Here is a 19,311-nt window from a genome sequence, read left to right as displayed (position 1 = left end):
GTAATTCATAGTTGGTATGGTTTGGGGATTAAGCGTTTGCAATTTTATTGAGATTTGAGTATTTACTGATAACTTCTGAATTATTGCACTGCAAAAATAAGACATTACAGTCTTAGGATCACTTTTAAATGAAAAATGTTTTGATGATTTTTTTAATGAGGACTGCATCACAAAAAGCTGTCAAGATTGTGTTTTGTTGTTGGTATTCATATATTTTGTTCTCGTGCAAATATTGTTACTATTTTGACTTTTTGGAATGTCTTTGCTTTAACAGTTATGACTGGTAAAACTATCTGAAGTTTATGAGGTAAAAGATGATTTAAATTTCATATACCATGTTTTCTGGATAAGTTGAAATTTATTTCTGGGTAAGATAGTAAAGTTTTTATGTCAGAATGAAAACCAAATCTTACATAACCCATGAAGTGGTAAACTTTATACTTTGTTCTTAATGACACTCCTTTTCCTACCAACAAATGTTGATTGAAATTCTTTTTGCCTGTTCTTAGTTTTCCAAACCAGCTTTTATTTATGAGAGCCATCACTTCTCAGCCTTTTGGCTAAGATCAAGTGTATATGAGAGTAAATGTGAGAGAGGATTAGAGAAACAGTATGAACATTCCATCTTCCAGTTTTTTTCCAGATACCCACAGTTGCAGGGCTTGAATGAGCCTGAAGCTGGGAGCGGGGGATTAATCCAGGTCACACATGTGGGTGGCATGGGCCCAGCTCCTCCTCCAGCAGTCACCTGTTTTGTCTCAGGATGTGTGTAGGCATGAAGCTGGAATTGAGAGCTGGAACTCAAACCCAGGTGCACAATGAGCTGAAAGTGTTCTAACTGGTAGCCAAACCGCTAGGCCAAAGAAGCCTGCCTCTGTAAAAATTTTTTTTAAAGATCTATTTTTATTACAAAGTTAGATATATAGAGAGGAGGAGAGACAGAGAGGAAGATCTTCTGTCCGATGATTCACTCCCTAAGTGAGCGCAACGCCCAGTGCTGTGCCAGTCCGAAGCCGGGAACCAGGAACTTCTTCCGGGTCTCCCATGCGGGTGCAGGGTCCCAAAGCTTTGGGCTGTCCCAGGCCACAAGTAGGGAGCTGGATGGGAAGCAGGGCCACTGGGATTAGAACCGGCAACCATATGGGACCCCGGGACGTTCAAGGCGAGGACTTTAGCTGCTAGGCCACGCCGCTGGGCCCCTCTCTAAAATTTTTAAAAGCAACTCTCTTGAGATATGATTAACATACTTCTTTAAAGTATACAATTAAATAATTTTTAGTATGTTTGCTGAGTTATACACTGCAATCTAATCTTTTTAAAAAAAGACTTATTTATTTTGATTGGAAAGGCAGATATATAGAGAGGAGATACAGAGAGAACGATCCTCCGTGCTGGTTCACTCCCCAAGTGACTGCAACAACCAGAGCTGAGCTGATTCAAAGCCAGGAGCCAGGAGCTTCTTCCAGGCCACCCATGTGGGTGCAGGGTCCCAAGGCTTTGCCCCATCCTGGACTGCTTTCCCAGGCCACAAGTAGAGAGCTGGAATGTGAACTGTGGAGCAGCTGGGACATGAGCTGGTGCCCCTGTGGGATCCTGGCACATGTAAGGTGAGGGTCTTACAAGGCTATCGTCCTGGGCCCTGCAATCTAATTTTAAAACATTTGAATTATTCCCTTGGTCTCCTCCATCCTCCCAAAACACCCTTGTTGCTACGTTAGTAGTTACTTTTCATTCTTCCCACCTACCCCAACTCCAGGCAATCACTCATCTGCCTGAATCTCCACCTTCTTTCAGAATAAGTGGTATGAGCTCATGGCTTCTCGATGAACTTTTTTATGATTAATTTACTTGTTTAATATATTTTATTTGAGTCAGAGATGAACTGATCACCAGTATTAAAAGTGATTATGTAAGTAACTGATGTTCTTTCTGCTTTTACTCAGCATAAATACAAATTTTAGAGAAAGAAAGTTATTGGGAATGGCTTCAGTGACTTTAAGAGGTGTTTCGGTCATCTGGGGAAGAGCAGGTAAAATTTGAAGGAGTATTTTTTTCATTGAATATCACAATATCAGGGTTGGGAAAGGTGGCAGAAATCATTAGCTTTCTTCTTGCTTGCCTCTAAAATAGGAACCAGATGAGGAAAAAGAAAAAGCAGAAGCCTAAATCTTCAGGATGCATGGCTTAAAAACTACTGTATGATTGGGCCCGGCGGCATGGCCTAACAGCTAAAATCCTCGCCTTGAACGCCCTGGGATCCCATATGGGCGCCGGTTCTAATCCCGGAAGCTCCACTTCCCGTCCAGCTCCCTGCTTGTGGCCTGGGAAAGCAGTCGAGGACAGCCCAGAGCACTGGGACCCTGCACCTGTGTGGGAGACCCGGAAGAGGTTCCTGGTTCCCGGCTTCGGATTGGTGCGCACCAGCCCGTTGCGGCTCACTTGGGGAGTGAATCATTGGACGGAAGATCTTCCTCTCTGTCTCTCCTCCTCTCTGTATATCCGGCTTTCCAATAAAAATGAATAAATCTTTAAAAAAAAAAACTACTGTATGATCGTATAGTGATGGGAATTGAGGCAGGCCCTGTGGCTGAGCAGGAGATACCAAGATCCCTTTTCCCAGAGCCTGCCTTAACTTCCTATTTGCCTTCCTGCCAATGCAACCTGCAAGGCAGCAGATGATAGCTCAGAGTTCTTACAGTTCACGCAGATACCCAGATGGAGTTCTTGGTCCATATTGTATGCATTTGGAGAGTGAACTAGTGGATGGAAGATCTCTGTCTCTCTCCCTCCACCCCCACCCTCTCTTTTCACTCTGCTTTTCAAATAAATACACAAACTTATGAAAAAACTAGATAGACTTAAAAAGTTGTTTAGGAGACCTGCAGCATCCTCTGTCAGCAATAAGCAAAGACAGGGATAAGTTTCTATTAGTGCATACCCTGGCAAGCATCACTTACATGGATGATCTGGAGTAAGGTCCAGGTTCCTTCCTGGCTTGAGCCTCGCCCAGTCCTGGCTGTTGGCAGACATTGTGTGGGGACTGAATAAGCAGATGGGAAAGTTCTGTTTCTGTCTCTTTCTTTACCTTTCAAGTAAATGAAAATAAAAACTCAAAAAGAAATAATTTATATTTTCATATCTACACATATGCATGCGTATACATGTGTATTTGACATTTTGCTAGCAAAGCTGGGAAAGAATTGACTAATCTTTGGATAAAAGCAGATGACCTGGGGCCCACTGATGCTAAGCCTGTGGTGCCAGCATTGCATGTGGGTTCCAGTTCTAGTCCTGGCTGCTCTGCTTCTGATTCAGCCGCCTGCTAATGGTCTGAGAAAGCAGTGAAGGCTGGCCTGGGCTCCTGCATCCACATGGGTGATGGGAAGAAGCTACTGGCTGAGCTGTGGCCAGAGTGGCCATTGGGGAGTAAACCAGCTGATGGAATGTCTATCTGTTTCCCTCTCTCTACCTCTGTATATCTCACTTTTAAGTAAAATAAGTAAGTTAAAAAATGAAAAGTGCAGATGACCATTGTATCCACATAGACAATATCAGTTGTTAGGAAATCCTCTGAAAATGCTGTAACCTAAAGACTTAAACCAAGTAAATTATTTAGGAATCTTTACATCTTATTTTAAAAAATCTGTTTTTTCTTTCTTTTAAAATCTGTTCACATCAGTTAGAGGCTTAATTTTTCAGATTCAGGGTCTTAACATCTGAAACAGTGGTTCTTTAAGAGCAATTTTGTGCTCCGAGAGAAGTTTGGCAGTACCTATATACCAGTTTGTCACAACTGAAGGAGAAATGTTATTAGCATCTAGTCAGGAGTGTGCCAAGTATCTCACAACACACAAGGCATACTCCCCACCCCTGTAGCAATAACTTTTCTGACTTCAGATGTAATAGTGCTTTCCTAAACCTGTGGTTTACATGGATTCTAATAAAGGCCTAGCTAGTGTTCTTGACTGTACCTTATGGGAAAAAAAAGGTTTTTTTGATGCAAAAGACTCATTTCAGTTTTTCAGTATTTCCGGTAGTCCACAGTTGAAGTATAGCATTGAAAATTAAATTAATATACATGAAGTGAATTGGGAAGGAATGTGATCTCTGTTTTAGCTGGTCAGCTTTCTGTCACAGTCATATGGAAGAAATGGTGAAGTAGGTAGAGCTTCAGTTGTTTAGAGTTTTCAAGGGGTAGCATGAATGAAGAATAATTGGATGTAATATTCAGAATAAGTCATGTGGTGATATTAGATTTTGCTAATACAATGACCTAAAATTGAATTTTAGAAAGTGGGATAAATTTTTATAGAAAACATACTAATGTTTGGAGAATTTTATATTTAAACAGTTGATTGACTAGTATAGAGTTCAAATGAGTACGTGTTTGTGTATGAATATTGTGATGATATGGCATATTTTGTGTTTTTTTCTATAGAATGAGTAAAAGTGAAACTTTGAAATCATCCTCATAATTGCATTAGAAATTTATACCCTGGTGATTATTAATGCCATTTTGCAGTTTGGTTAAACTGCCAGATTATGAAGGGGTTCTGTGTTGTCCAGTTTCTAGACTTGATGGACTTGCTATATATCATTGAAGGGGAGTGACCTGATTAGATCTGAAGTTTTAGAAAATCTGATTCTGGAGCCTGGCGTGATGGCTCAATGGCTAAATCTTCCCCTTGCAAGTGCCAGGATCACATATGGGAGACACTTTGTGACCTGGCAGCTCCATTTCCCATCCAGCTCCCTGCTAGTGGCCTGGAGAAAGCAGTGGAGGATGGCGCAAAGCCTTGGGACCCTGCACTGGCGTGGGAGACCTGGAGGAGGCTCTTGACTCCTGGCTTCAGATTGACTCAGCTCAGGCCATTGCAGCCACTTGGGAAATGAATCAGCTGATGGAAGATCTTTTTATCTCCTTCTCTGTGTAAATCTGACTTTTCAGTCAAAATCAATACATCTTAAAAAAATAAAAGAGAAAATATGATTTCTGCAGTGAGGCTAGAATCAAGGTAGAATTGTATATATGAGACTTTCACAAAGGTCCTGTCTTTACCAGTAAAGTCCATAGCTGTGGCAGTAGTAACCACAACAGAGGCAAGGGAAACATTTTTTTATGTACTTGAAGATAGAATCTGTAGGACAAGTGCCAGTTAGTATAGAAGTTGAAGACTAATATAAGCCTGGTGTTATTGCTCAATTGGCTAAGTCTCCACCTGCAAGCACCAGTGTCCCATATGGGCACCAGTTTGTGTCCTGGCCGCTCCAATCCCCATCCAGTTCTCTACATGTGGCTTGGGAAAGCAGCAGAGGATGGTCAAGCCTTGGGACCCTGCACCCATCGGGAGTCTTGGAAGAAGCTCCTGGTACTTTGCTTCGGATTGGCTCAGCTCTGGCTGTTGTGGCCATTTGTGGAATGAACCAGCAAATAAAAGATCTTTGTTTCTCTTTCTCTCTGGGAATCTGCCTTTCCAATTAAAGAAAAAAAAAAAAAAAAAAAAAGAACAAGAAGAATTCTTCACGGATAGTCTTCAATTTCAAGTTGGTTGTAGGATTTCTAGCTTGAGAAACTGTGGATGATTTTGCTATTAACTGGGCTGTAGAAGGAATACATTTTTTTTTCTTTAATATTCATTTATTCATTAATTACATTGCATTACATGACTGGGATTCCCCCCCCTTCACCCCAAACCCTTCCCCCATCATGAATTCCTTCACCTTGATGCATAACCACAGCTCAAGTTCCGTTGAGATTCCCTAATTAAAAGTTTACACCATACAGAGTCCAGCATCCCACTTGTCCAGTTCAAGTTCAACGGCCTCTTAGGGAGGCCCTCTCAGGTTTGTAGGCAGAGCCAGCAGAGCGTCACCTCGATCAATTAGAAGCTCCAACATATCATCAGCAACAGTCCAGGTATGATGAGGCTGGTGCAGAGTCCACTGATTGACATAGTCCGTCTTAGGGTTTCCCCTTGTCCAGTTTTCCGCTGCAAGCATAAAGCTGAGGTGGTTGATTCATCTACTCCATTTTCCATCTTTTTTTGATTAATGCTTTGATTCCTCCATTTTGTTCAGGGGAATCCCCCTAAAAAAAACTTTGAGGCATTCCCAGTCCAGGCTCCTACATGTACTACTAGTAAGCACAGTGCCCGCCACCGTCCATCACTCCGACCAGCTGATGGTTTTAACCCCTGGGTTGGTTCTCTTCTGAGCCCCGACCTCTATTGGAACCAATGAGTATCGCATCTCTCCCCGGCTCTGCCCATCACACTCTCGTCCCTCCAACCAGGCCTGTTGCCAGCCAGTGTTAACTATGCCAGAGGTTGCTCTGGTCAGCCCAGAGCGTCCTATAGACTGTCATGCCTCCTGCATAGACTCCACCGGCCCTTCTAAACCGTCCAATGGGGTCAGAGTGTCAGGGGATTGGTCCACGTATGCCTTACACATTCTAGCCCCGAGTATGGTTCTTGAATGCCAGTCAGTGTCATAGTAATGCCTTCTGTGACCCCTCTGCTGATCCCTCATCCTATCAGGTAATGGGGCATCCTGCTGGAAAAGCCCGGAATTTTGCCTTTTAAGTGAGCTGATGTTGGCGATCGGCACTATAAAGTGACTACAGGTTCTTCAGAGGAAGATTAAATGCCTTTGAAAAGCTTAAGGACTAATAATACATAGTCTCAGAGTACTGTGGGTTCAGCACGGAGCGTCTCATGCAGCATATCAGAGAAACCAAATTCCAGAACTTCCTGGCCGGGCGGCCAGCAGGCGAAGCCTGGCGCCAAATGGCGCACTGGCCACCCGAGAGCCTCGCACCCCATGTACCTGCGCAGGTGGTGGAAAGCTTGGCTGTGTTAGGCTGGAATCGTGGCAGGGACCCTCGCACCCGGGCCGCATGGCGGCCCGGGGCCAAGCTGCTTGGGCCCCCGCCTGGATCGTGCTAGCTAGCTCTTCCCCTACTCCAGCCCCTGGCATGGCGGCTCAGAGGCGTTCCCAACCCGCTTAGGAATACATTTTTAACACATGGAGAAGGGGGTGATGATGGTTAATAGTGTATATACGTTTTTGATATATTGGGTTTTATATTTATGAAATGTACAGGTTGCCCACAGGCAGTTACAGATTTGGGTATTAGAAACTAAAAGTAAGAGAGGACTGGAAAAAGCTCTGAAATCTGTTTAATTTCTTCCATCTCTACCATTATTTGAATTTAGGTTTGCTGGCATCTCACTTAGGTTATTCCTATCTGATCTCTTCTTGTCTTCTTCCTCAGTGCATTCTCTGTGCTATAATCAGTGGTGTTTCTAAAAGAGAAATCTGATTATGTGACTTCTATACTTGAATGATTTCTGATTTTGTTGATCCTCATAATGAAATCCACATTTCTTATTTCTTTAACAGATTAAAATGTTCCTTGAAACTCTTTTTCTAACTTATCTCCCTAGTTTGAATGACTCCCCAAAGCCCCTGATTTCCCTAATATATACTTGTCTCAGGCATGTTGAATTATTTGTGGTTTCTGGCAACAGGCTCTGCTCCCTCCAAGCCTTTACATATGTTCCTTATTTCTGAAATGTTCTGCTTATTATTCTCTTTCCCTTCTCCTTTGGTCTGGCTCATCCTACTTAAAGCAATTCTTAGTGAGCCTTCAATGGCTTCTCATTATTGGGAATTTAAAAAATTAACGGTGAAAGACTGGTAGAGTGAAAGTGTGTGTGCATGCTTGTGCACGTGTGCACACATGCACACATTTCCTTTTTGCACAACCTGAGAAACAGGATGTAGATATCATGCTGTTTTACCCTTAACTACTGAGGCACCTGTTTTTCAGTTATAGGAATTCTTCTGTGTGTAACCACAATACAATTGTACTGACAGAGAGTATCAACATTTAGCCAGTCACATTATTTGACTTGTGATCCATACTTAGCATTTTCCAAGTTCTCTCAAAAAATCTATGTGCCCATTTTTTTCTTTCAATGCCAAATTCAGTTAAGGTATATATTTGGTGGTATGTCTCTTCAAATCTCCCGCGGTCTGGGTTAATTCTACCTTTCTTCTTTTGGTTCTGGCATATGTGCCACGTTCCGAATTGGCCTGTTAATTAGAGTCTAGTTCGATGTTTCTAGTAAGACCACCATGCAGATAATATGCATACCTACAGTTATATTACACCAGGAAGCACATGTTAGCTATCACCTTGTTGATCATACAGCGTCATCATTTGATAAAGATGGAAACTGACATATCTTTCTACCAGTCAACTAGTGAATAATTGATAGGGTGATATGTCATGGTCATCTAAATATCCTGTTGCCTATTAGCCTCTTTTTTTTTTTAATAGGATTTTTTTAAAATTTGAAAGCGGAGTTATAGAGAGGAGAAGACAAAGGTCTTCCATCTGTTGGTTCACTCCCCAAATGAGCACAATGGCTGGAGCTGTGCTGATCAGAAGCCAGGAGCCAGGAGCTTCTTCCTTGTCTCCCACATGGGATTCAGGGCTCCAAGGACTTGAGCAGCATCCCCAGGCCATAAGCGGGGAGTTGGCTTTAAAGTGGGGCTGCCAGGATATGAACCAGTTCCCATATGGGATTCTGATGTCACAGGCAGAGGATTAGACATTGCTTTTATTTTGAATAATAACCAGATTTAAATATATGTTTGGGAATGTGATTTTTTTATTTCTGCTAAAGATATCACATTAAATATCACTTTTTATAAGACATTTAGAATACCTAATCTGATATTAATATTAAAATAGTTATAGTTTTTAATCTTTCTAACTCATTGCTATTACATTCTTCAGAGTGATTACATGACTAAATCAAAAGTGAATAAGGAAACACATGCATTCAGAGCTGCTAGGCAGTGTCTCAGCCGTCAGATGAGGATGTCTGGAATAATGCAAATTAGATTGCTCCTGCTTTGTTCTTATTTTCTGGGTTCCTTTAGGTTTTTTTTTATATTGCTTTCATACACAAGTACTTACTATGACAGCATCAATTGTTTATATTTCTTGAAAGTCCAGATTTTTGTTAAATTTCAGCTTCATTGAGATTGTTGTAAGCAATATAATGTACAAGATAGGAAATTTGAAAAATGAATCTTTTAAAAAATTATGCAATTAGATTTTGTCAAGTGGAAAATCTTAGTTTATTGTTATTTGTTTGTCAGACGCATGAAAGAAATTTAACTGTACCATTTTCCAGAAGCAAAAATTCCAAAAATGTAGAAATTGCTTCTTAGAAAGAGATATTTGAGGTATTTTACAGGCAAATAGTGTGAAGTCAAGTGAAGTATGAAATGAGAAAGGGATCAGAGGAGATGGGCAGAACTTTTACTGCACTAAAAGTAAATATGATTCCTAGCAAACTGCCCTTTGCTAGGACGGTGCAAAATGCTTGTTTATTTTCTTACATATATTAACACTGATGAATCTGGGGGCCTTGCATTTTTTTATTGGCTTTAAAAATAGTAATGAGTTGATTTTTGTTGTTGTTTTTAATGACTAAATTTAAGTGCAACATTGCAGCATTGTAACAAAAATGCCATCATTCTTCAGCTTCAGGGTAAAAAAGCAATTTCTACTTTGTCCGTATCGTCCCAAATTACAGAGATATATTATAAAATTTCCTTTATAAGTTAATTATTTGGGATTCAGAACACCTTTATGGTGGCTCATAGTAGTGTGTGTATTCCACATTACAGCTGAATACATATACCTTTGCTAAGAAGAATAATTGCACTGATGAGAATATAATCTTTTGCCGTGAGGGATAGTTTTCTGGTACTCCTAATCTTAGGAAAATGTGATCTCAATTAAATGTTAATTATTCCTATCATTTAATAGAGCATAGACATAAGTAAATATGAGGTGTGAGATGAATAATTATTAGCCATGTATAATTAATGGGATAAGGAAAAAAAAGAGAAGAAAGAACTGGGTGTGTGATACTGGTGGGAGGCAGTAATGAAATGATTTAAGATCTGTTTTTTAATTGATGGAGTCAGTGTGGTGCAGAGAGGTATTGGATTTAGAATGATAAAATCTGAATTTAAACCCTCATCTTCACAATGTTCATATGTTGTAAATCAAGTTAATTGGAACTTGGCTCCTCATTCATATAATGTAGATCATTGATTCATTCACTGATTGACTCAAAATTTTTCTTTGTTATTTTGAAGAGCAACAAATAAGTATGAGATATATCATATTTAGTCAAATACATATTTGTGATGTAATTCTTTCATTGTTTCATTTCTTGCCATCTTTCCTTCATTAATAATGTTTTCACTGTATTATATCTAGAGCTTCAGAGAATCGTCAGAAATAATGGTAGGAGTGAGGCAATCAGATTTACCTGACCCTTCCCTCTGGTCGTCCTCACCCCCACACAGGGAACCGCATAGGCGTAGGAGTAGGATGTGAAGCAACTCTTCTGGGTCACCTTGCTCAGTTTCTCACGGTTGCTTTGTAAAGTTGTTTCTCCAAGTGAGGCCCAAGGTGCTCAGTCCCTGGCCTTATATCGTTCTTTGCCTCCTTTGCCCCTCCCCGCCATCACGCCTCATATCTTTGTGTACCTACTGCTGCCCATGTTCTTTTTCTTGTTTCTCTTCAGTCTCACCCTTTAGGTTTTTTTTTTTTCCCAGTTTGTTTACAAATATGCCTGCCTCTTAGAGATTACAAAGTTCTCACTCAACTCTCTGTCTTTTAAGGTTAGCTACTAAAGAGGTGTTGATGTTATTGTATTTGTTACTTGACTTCTTACCCTCTGTAGTTCAGCTGTGGCAGAACTTGTGTCCTGAAACTCTTCTAATATAGTAAATATCCCTTTTGAAGTTTGTAACTACCTTGATCTCTGCCACAAGTTGATGCTACTATTCACACTTTCCTCTCTCACACTTCTCCTTTGGTCTGGTGTAAGTCTAATATTTCTGATTGCTTGCCTTCTTCTAAGTAAGTTTGCCTCATTGCTTGTTCAGAGATTTCATTGGCTTTTTTTGTACTTTTTGCCTTTGTGATACTTTTTCTATGATTATAGTTATCTGCTTCACCATTGCTGTAGTATAGTTTAACTTGGGAGTAGTAACAGAAAATTCGGGGAGACAGGATTTTGTACATTGTAAGAAAGACTTGCTCAACAGGCTAATCTTTGACCTGCAAGCACCAACATCAAATATTGATGCTGATTCATGTCTTAGCTGAGCCCTGCTGTGGCTTAGGAAGGCAGTGGAGAATGGCCCAAGTCCTTGCACCCTGCAGCCACATGGGAAACCTGGAGGAAGCTCCTGTCTCCTGGCTTCAGATCAGCTCAACTCCAACTGTTGTGACTATTTGGGGAGCGAACCCAGCAGATGGAAGATCAAACTCTCTCCTTCTCTCAGTAAATCTTTCAAATAAAAATAAAATTTAAAAAATGTTCCTCAGAGCAAATATGTTTAACAGTATTACTCTGTTTTTAAAATAGTTAATTATCCATTATTGTGATACTCAGGAGGAGGCAGAAAGAGCCACTATGATAAGATTCAGATATTAGGTGGAAAACGTTGAGATAGATAACCTTTAAGTTTTGTGCAGGGATTGATTTTCATCTCATCTACTCCATTCCCATGGGTTCAAATTTGACTTGTATTCAGATTCTTTTTTAATGCATTATTTCCAGTTGTCTCTCCTAGCTAATTCTCTTCCACACAGGTTTTTAAAAATAGTTATTTATTTTTATTGTAAAGGCAGATATACAGAGAGAAGGAGAGTCAGAGAGGAAGATCTTCTGTTTGTTGATTCACTCCTGAAGAGGTCACAATGGCTGGAGCTGAACCAATCTGAAGCTAGGAGCCAGGAAACTTTTCCAGGCCTCCCACACAGGTACAGTGTTCCAAGGCTCTGGGCCGTCCTCAACTGCTTTCCCAGGCCACAAGCAGGGAACTAGATGGGAAGTGGGGCTGCCGGGATATGAACTGGTGCCCATATGGGATCTCAGCATGTGCAAGGCAAGGACTTTAGTTACTGTGCTTCTGCATTGGGCTCTTAGCTTTTCTGATAGTAAATTCTGTCTGCCCATATTGGTTTGCTGTCTTTTGTTCACCCTTTTCTTTTTCATTCCGAGGACTCAGATTGCTCAGCAAAGAAATTTACAGCAGAAACGGAGGCAAGGATTGTAAAGTTTAGGTTAATCTTAAAACATTGTGTGGCACAGCCTAACTTTAATGCTTGCAGATTATTTTAAAAGAGAGATGTTTATAATGGTAGTAGCTGAGTTGTTTATTGAGTGGGTGCTATGTGCCAGGTATTGTGCCATAAACTTACATAAGTTATTTCTTTTAAATATTACAACATGCCTGTGAGGAAGATCCTATTGCTGTTCCATTTTAAAAAATGATGAAACTTGTTAAAGGTCATACAGCTAATTAAGGGCAAATGTATGTACTATGTATGTCCAGTACTCCTCCTGGTTATATATTATAATGCGTTGTAAGAAAGGTATAAATCTAGAATCAAATTTTAGAAAGTCATGCTACATTACATAAATAAGAATAAATTTTAGATTTACATTTTAAATATTTATTTTCATCTACTTGAAAGGCAGAGCAAGAGAAAGAGAAAGAGAAAGACAGAGAGAAATCAACATCTGCTGATTCATGCTTGAGATGCCTGCAACAACCAGACCAAGCCAGGGGACTAGAGTTCCATCCAGGTTTTCCAAGAGGGTGGCAAGAGTCCAAGCACTTGGTCCATCATCTGCTGCCTCCAGGATGCATTAGCTGGAAGCTTGACTGAAAATGAAGTGAAGAGACTTGAATCAGCCCTCTGATATGGGATGTGATTTTTTTTTTCCCAAATGATTTATTTTTTTTTATTTGAAAGGCAGATTTACAGAGAGAAGGAAAGATAGAGAAGGTATTCCATCTAGTGGTTCACTCCTCGGAGGGCCACAATGACCAGAGCTGAGCCAATCTGAAGCCAGAAGCTAGGGATCCCTTCTGGATCTCCCAAATGGGTACAGTGTGCCAAAGCTTTGGATGATCCACCCCTGCTTTCCCATGTCACAAGCAGAGAGCTGGATCGGAAGTGGAACTGCCAGGACACAAAATGGTGCCCATATGTGGTACTGATGCCACAAGGTGAAGGATTAACTTGTTGAGCCATAGCACTGGCCTCTGGAATGTGACTTTAACCTGATGTGTCACATGCCCATTTTTTTTATTGCTTGCATATACATAAGCTTACCTGAGACAGTGCTATGATTTTTATGTTCTGGTTTATTTTTTCTGAAGTGTTCATTCATTTGTTAGCTAATTCAGTGAGTGTTCAGGTTGTTTTTACTGAATGGCTAGAATGTTTGCTGGCTGTGGTATAAGAATGTGATGTAAGTTTACCAAATGGAGAGATGGAAAACAAGCATGTAAATAAATGACTTAAAATTGGAGGAAGTAGTGCAGAAGATCACAGACTTACATAAGCTATGGTAGTTTGGGGGCTTGTTTTGCTATATGTGTAAACACACATATAGGGGGTGTGGGGATAAAGGTGTGCTTTGAGGCAGATATTGGGTAAGACCTGTTATCCAACTTGGCAGAGATATAACCTGTTAACATTTTTTGTGTACTTTTAAAAATTAACATTAAAAAAGATTTATTTATTTTTATTGGAAAAGCAGATTTACAGAGAGAAGGAGAGAGACAGTGATCTTCCGTCCACCAGTTCACTCCCCAAGTGGCCACAACAGCTGGAACTAAGCTGATCCAAAGCCAGGAGTCAGGAGCTTCTTTTGGGTCTCCCACGTGGGTACAGGGTCCCAAGGCTTCAGGCTCTCCTTGACTGCTTTCCCAGACCATAGGTAGGGAGCTGGATAGGAGTTGGGGTCGCCAGGACATGAACTGGTGCCCATATGGGATTCTGGTGCATGCAAGGTAAGGATTTAGCTGCTAGGTTATTACACCAGGCCCCCAAATAATATACTTTTAAAAGATTTATTTATTTGGAAGGAAATTAAGCTTATAATGACCGTTGAAGGGAGGCAAGATAGATAGCAGGAAGATAAAATGAATATTTTGGGCAGGATACTTAAACAGACAAGGGAAGTTGGATTGGGTGATCAATAGGAGGAGCAGGTAGACTAGAATGTATACAGTCAAGAGTAATTGGACATAAACTAAAACAATGCAAGTATTACATTTGTGACAAATGTTGAATACTGACTTATGAAGCTTGAAATGTTTTTGGGAGGTAGTAAGCAATCCCTAAATATCTTTGTACTGAAGTATGAATATGACAGGATAAAAACTTTTTGGGAGATCAATTGTGAAACAATGTGCAGAATGGTTTGAACTAGAAGCAGAGTGACCTGTTAGGAAACTGCAGTATGTTAGACGCATGTCTGGAGGCAGACAGGTTTGTGTTTTCATGAAGTAAAGTATTTTTAATAAAAAGGAGAAGGGGAAAATGATTAATATGTTTACGTGCTTGACACTCTAGTAAGATTTCTTATATAAATTGCAGTGGTAGGCCAGAAAGATAAAAAAGAAAAAAAATTGCTGTTATTTTACATGTAATAGGTGGTTTCATGGGTATTCTGAATTGACTGTGAATGGTGTTATATAACATTTATGTTCTCTGTAAGTCATTACTATTACAGTGTAAGAACAGGGAAATTTTTTTTTTAACATAGTATTTGGGTAGTGTCTGTGATTAACTATTCCCTCTCAGCTGTCCATCTTCTTGTTCATGCTTTAAGAAATTCCAGTGTATGTGTGTGTGTGTGTGTGTATTCTGCAGTATCAAAATCTGATTGAAATTGGTTGAAAGGTTTATTCTCCCCATGTTGTACTGCAATGCCATCTTGAGGTAGATTAATAATTAGAAATGGAATTTTTTTTTGTTTCTTGTCCTATGTATATATTTAATGTTGGACAGATTTGTGGAGTATTTTCTCTCAAATTGTTAATTGTGAAAAATTAAAAACATTGAGCACTCATAAACATTTCACTTAAACTGTTTTTAAGTTTTTGTAGTATTTGCTTTATTTGTTGAATAATTTTAAGCATTATTTTATTCTTGAGGTTGCTTACATAGTTGAGAAGGATGTATGCCCATGTGGACCACTGATCAGGGTGGGAAGGGTTGAGGAATGGAGGGAAGTGAGTGGGACAAATGCTTCTAATTCATATTCTCCTGTATTTGATGGGGTGTTTATTGGGGTTTGGACGCTGAGTAATTTGAAAGTAGGTAGCAAAGAACATCATAATTCATTCCTAAATATTTCATTATTCTTGTCTTTAGAGGTTGCTTCTTTGTTGAGTTTTTTTTTAAGATTTTATTCATTTTATTATAGCCAGATATACACAGAGGAGGAGAGACAGAGAGGAAGATCTTCCGTCCGATGGCTCACTCCCCAAGTGAGCCGCAATGGGCCAATGCGCGCCCATCCGAAGCCGGTAACCAGGAACCTCTTCCGGGTCTCCCACACGGGTGCAGGGTCCCAATGCATTGGGCCGTCCTCAACTGCTTTCCCAGGCCACAAGCAGGGAGCTGGATGGGAAGTGGAGCTTCCGGGATTAGAACCGGCGCCCATATGGGATCCCAGGGCGTTCAAGGTGAGGACTTTAGCCGCTAGGCCACGCTGCCGGGCCCGTTGAGTTTTTTTAAAGGTATATTTTTTTTTATTTGAAAAGCAGATTTACAGAGAGAAGGATATATTGATATAGAAAGCTCCTTCCAGAGGCAAGATTTTGCATCTAGTGGTTTACTCCCCAAATGGCTGCAATGGCTAGAGCTGAGCCATCTGAAGCCAGGAGCCAGGTCTGCTTCCAGGTCTCCCACATGGTACAGGGACCCAGGGACTAGAGCCTTCCACTACTGCTTTCCCAGGCCATTAACAGAGAGCTGAATTGAAGGAGAGCACCTGGAACTCCAGTTGGCACCCTCTGGGATTCAAGCACCAAAGGTGGACTCAGCCTACAATGCCATGGCGCTGGCCCCTTCTCAGTTGATTTTATTCTGGAATAATTTCCCACCTTCACAAAGTACTCAAGTGTTCGTTGTCTTTCTTCTTCTTTTTTTTTTAAAGATGTATTTATTTTACAGAGAGATGTATTTTATTTTACAGAGAGATGTATTTATTTACAGAGAGGAGAGATATAGAGAAAGAGCTTCCATCTGCTGATTCACTCCCCAAGTGGCCACAGTAGCCAGAGCTGAGCTGATCCAAAGCCATGAGGCAGGAGCTTCTTCTGGGTTTCCCATGTGGGTGTAGAGTCCCAAGGCTATGGATCATCCTCTACTGCTTTCCTAGGGTACAAGCAGGGAGCTGGATAGGAATTGCAGCAGCCAGGACACGAATGGCACCCATATGGGATCCTGGGCCTATAAGACGAGGATTTAGTCACTGAGCTATTGCACTGGGCCCCCAAGTGTCCATTTTCTAAAGTTTTCTTGTAGAATGTTTCACATGTTCAGTAAATGTGATTATTTCCTCTTGCAATAGTTCAAATCTTATTGTCTTGTTTCTTCTCTGTTTCTTATGTACTTAAAGGTAGATCTAGAGGAAGTTGATCTTAATCTTGGGTCTTGGAACTGAACTCCACAGGATCTGTGCATTTTCTTAGTTGCTTATTTCTTACGGTATTGATTCGTGAATTGTGTGGTTGGTTTTGTTTCCTTTGCACTGAAAATGCATAGATAGATGTAAAATGTTAATTTTTGCCGTTCCAGCAAACTATGGATAAAGTAGAATGTGTGAACTTTTTCTTTTAAAGATTTGTTTGTTGGGCCCAGTACGATGGCCTAGTGGCTAAAATCCTCACCTAGAATGCACTGGGATCCCATATGGGCACCGGTTCTAATCCCGGCAGCCCCACTTCCCATCCAGCTCCCTGCTTGTGGCCTGGGAAAGCAGTTCAGAACGGCCCAAAGCCTTGGGACCCTGCACCCGCATGGGAGACTTGGGAAGGGCTCCTGGCTCCTGGCTTCGGATTGGTGCATCACTGACTGTTGTGCCGCTTGGGGAGTGAGCCATCGGACGGAAGATCTTCCTCTCTGTCTTTCCTCCTCTCTGTATATATGACTTTGCAATAAAAATAAATAAATCTTAAAAAAAATAGATTTGTTTGTATCGGGATTACAGAGAGAATGTGAGATAGGGAGAAAGTTCTTCACTTGCTGGTTCTCCCCAAGTGGTGCCAAAAGCTGAAACAGAGCCAATTTGCCGTTGGGAGGCAGGAGCTTCTTCTGGGTCCCTCATGTTGGTTCAGGGTCCTTAGGATTTGGTCTACCATATACTACCTTCCAATGCTATAAACAGGGAACTGGATCAAAAGTGGAGCAGCCGGGCCCAGCACGATAGCCTAACAGCTAAAGTCCTTGCCTTGAATGTGTTGGGATCCCATGTGGACGCTGGTTCTAATCCCGTCAGCTCCACTTCCCATCCAGCTCCCTGCTTGTGGCCTGGAAAAGCAGTGGAGGACGGCCCAAAGCACCTTGTACCTGCGTGGGAGACCTGGAAGAGGTTCCTTGCTCCTAGCTTTGGATCAGCAAAGCACCAGCTGTTGCAGCCACTTAGGGAGTGAATCATCAGATGGAAAAATCTTCCTCCCTGTCTCTCCTCTCTGTATATATGACTTTGTATTAAAAATAAATAAATCTTAACAAGAAAGTGGAGCAGCCAGGACTTGAACCAGCATGTATCAGGGATGTCACTGCTGTAGGCAGAGGACTAAGGTGCTATGCCACTGCACTGGCTCCTGGGTGAACTATTTTTCTTACAGCCCTTAACCTGTCCTGTCTCTGTGTTCCATATTTCCAAATCTTATTTCTATTAACTAGTTTTCCTAACTTGACTTTTTAAAAACCTGTTAAACTGTACATTCTTTCCCAATTAAAAAATTTTTTTTTGGTGTGAGAAGGAGGAAAGAGGGAAGGTGGGAAAAGGGGAGCAAGCAGTTAAGCATAAGTTAGCACTCTCTTAATTGATTTACTATCTGACTGCAGAAGCTGGAACTAAAATTCAGTCCTGTTCTTCTGCATGGCTGATAGGGGCCCAAGCATTTGGTCACCAGCCTCTGTCTTCCCAGATGTATTATGAGAAAGCTGAATCGGAAATAGAACAGCTAGGAGTTAAACTAGCCTCTGGTTTGGGATACCAGTGTCACCACATTGCTGGCCCCAAGTTGGCCTGCTTGTATTCATTCATATCCCACCTTCACTCATTAACAGTAGAACCCTGAGGAAATTTATTCAGCCTTTGTGTGCCTTTCCTCATCTGTAAAAGAGTTGAAAAGAGATACTGGGTCTTGTCTTTGTCCTGGCTGAGACATTGTGACATTTGGGGAACGAAGCAGTGGGTGGGAAATCTCTTTGCAATGTCCTCTTCCTTTCTGCCCATTACTCTTCCTTTCAAAGGATGAATGAATGAATGAATGAGTGAAGCAATGAACTGATCTTATACAAAACCCCATGTCTTGTCCATTTTACTGTAATGCATAATTACTGTGTAATTGTTGAGAGAATGGAATGTGTTCATTTTTAGTATACTGGGTACAGTATTGAAAACTATTATCCTTAAAAGATTAAAGGTGCTTCGCTTAAGAAAATTCTTTTTTCATGTAAAGGACAATTTTCTTAATAGAATAAATTTAATGAACAACTTAAGACTAACAGATATTCAAATTGCATACTGTGTGGGATTTTGAAAAATGCTTTTGTTTTTGAAGGAATATTTGTAAAGTGCATAATACTCAATTTTGATTTGAAGTAAGTGCCTTAAATTAGTATTTGTTTCTCATTGTTTATCAGTTAAGTGGTGATTTTATGCAATGGCTTCAAGCCACAGTTCTTCACCAGTGCCTCAAGGAAGCAGCAGTGATATTTTCTTCAAAAAAGAGGTAGATACAACAAAACACATTCGACCTGTGCAGTCACTGCCAGATGTGTGCCCCAAGGAACCCACAGGTATTGCTTATGTATTTTTTTAAACTAATTATTTGTGCTATCTTTAAATGAGTAGTCAGGTTGTATAGACTTAAAAGAGTGAATTTAAAGTGTTAAAAATAAAGATGTAACAAATTTGGGAAACTGGAATATAATTCTTTTCATGCATTTTTACTTTATAAACTGAAAAAGGCACAGATTTAAAGGTATTTAGTTAAAATGTAATACATTCAGTTCTCATTATTTGCTGATTGTGTTTTTACAAATTCGCCTATTTATGGAAATTTTCTTGTAACTCCAAAATCAATACTTATGGCACCCCTGAGGTCATTGGCAGTGAAAAGCGAAACAGTGAAAATTTTTATTTGTCTGACATACCTGTTCCC

General features: G+C 40.6%; 1 protein-coding gene across 3 annotated transcripts in view; it reads left to right on the top strand.

Annotated features, from left to right (window-relative positions):
- Positions 1–19,311, top strand: part of VPS54 (VPS54 subunit of GARP complex) — an 82,766-nt gene that overhangs the window by 1,862 nt on the left and 61,593 nt on the right. For 2 of the 3 annotated variants that reach the window (XM_058667878.1, XM_004580100.4), the window contains exon 2: positions 18,791–18,946. In XM_058667878.1, coding sequence (XP_058523861.1) covers positions 18,811–18,946 — 136 coding nt within the window. In that variant the 5' untranslated portion in view covers positions 18,791–18,810. Of the gene's footprint in view, positions 1–1,490; positions 1,608–18,790; positions 18,947–19,311 lie in introns of those variants that run through there. The other variant, XM_058667877.1, reaches the window with a different exon arrangement.

The sequence above is a fragment of the Ochotona princeps genome, chromosome 8 (genome assembly GCF_030435755.1).
Source record: "Ochotona princeps isolate mOchPri1 chromosome 8, mOchPri1.hap1, whole genome shotgun sequence".
Taxonomy (NCBI): Eukaryota; Metazoa; Chordata; class Mammalia; order Lagomorpha; family Ochotonidae; genus Ochotona; species Ochotona princeps.
The sequence above is the reverse complement of the archived record's forward strand: the minus strand, read 5'-3'. Positions and strand labels throughout refer to the sequence as shown.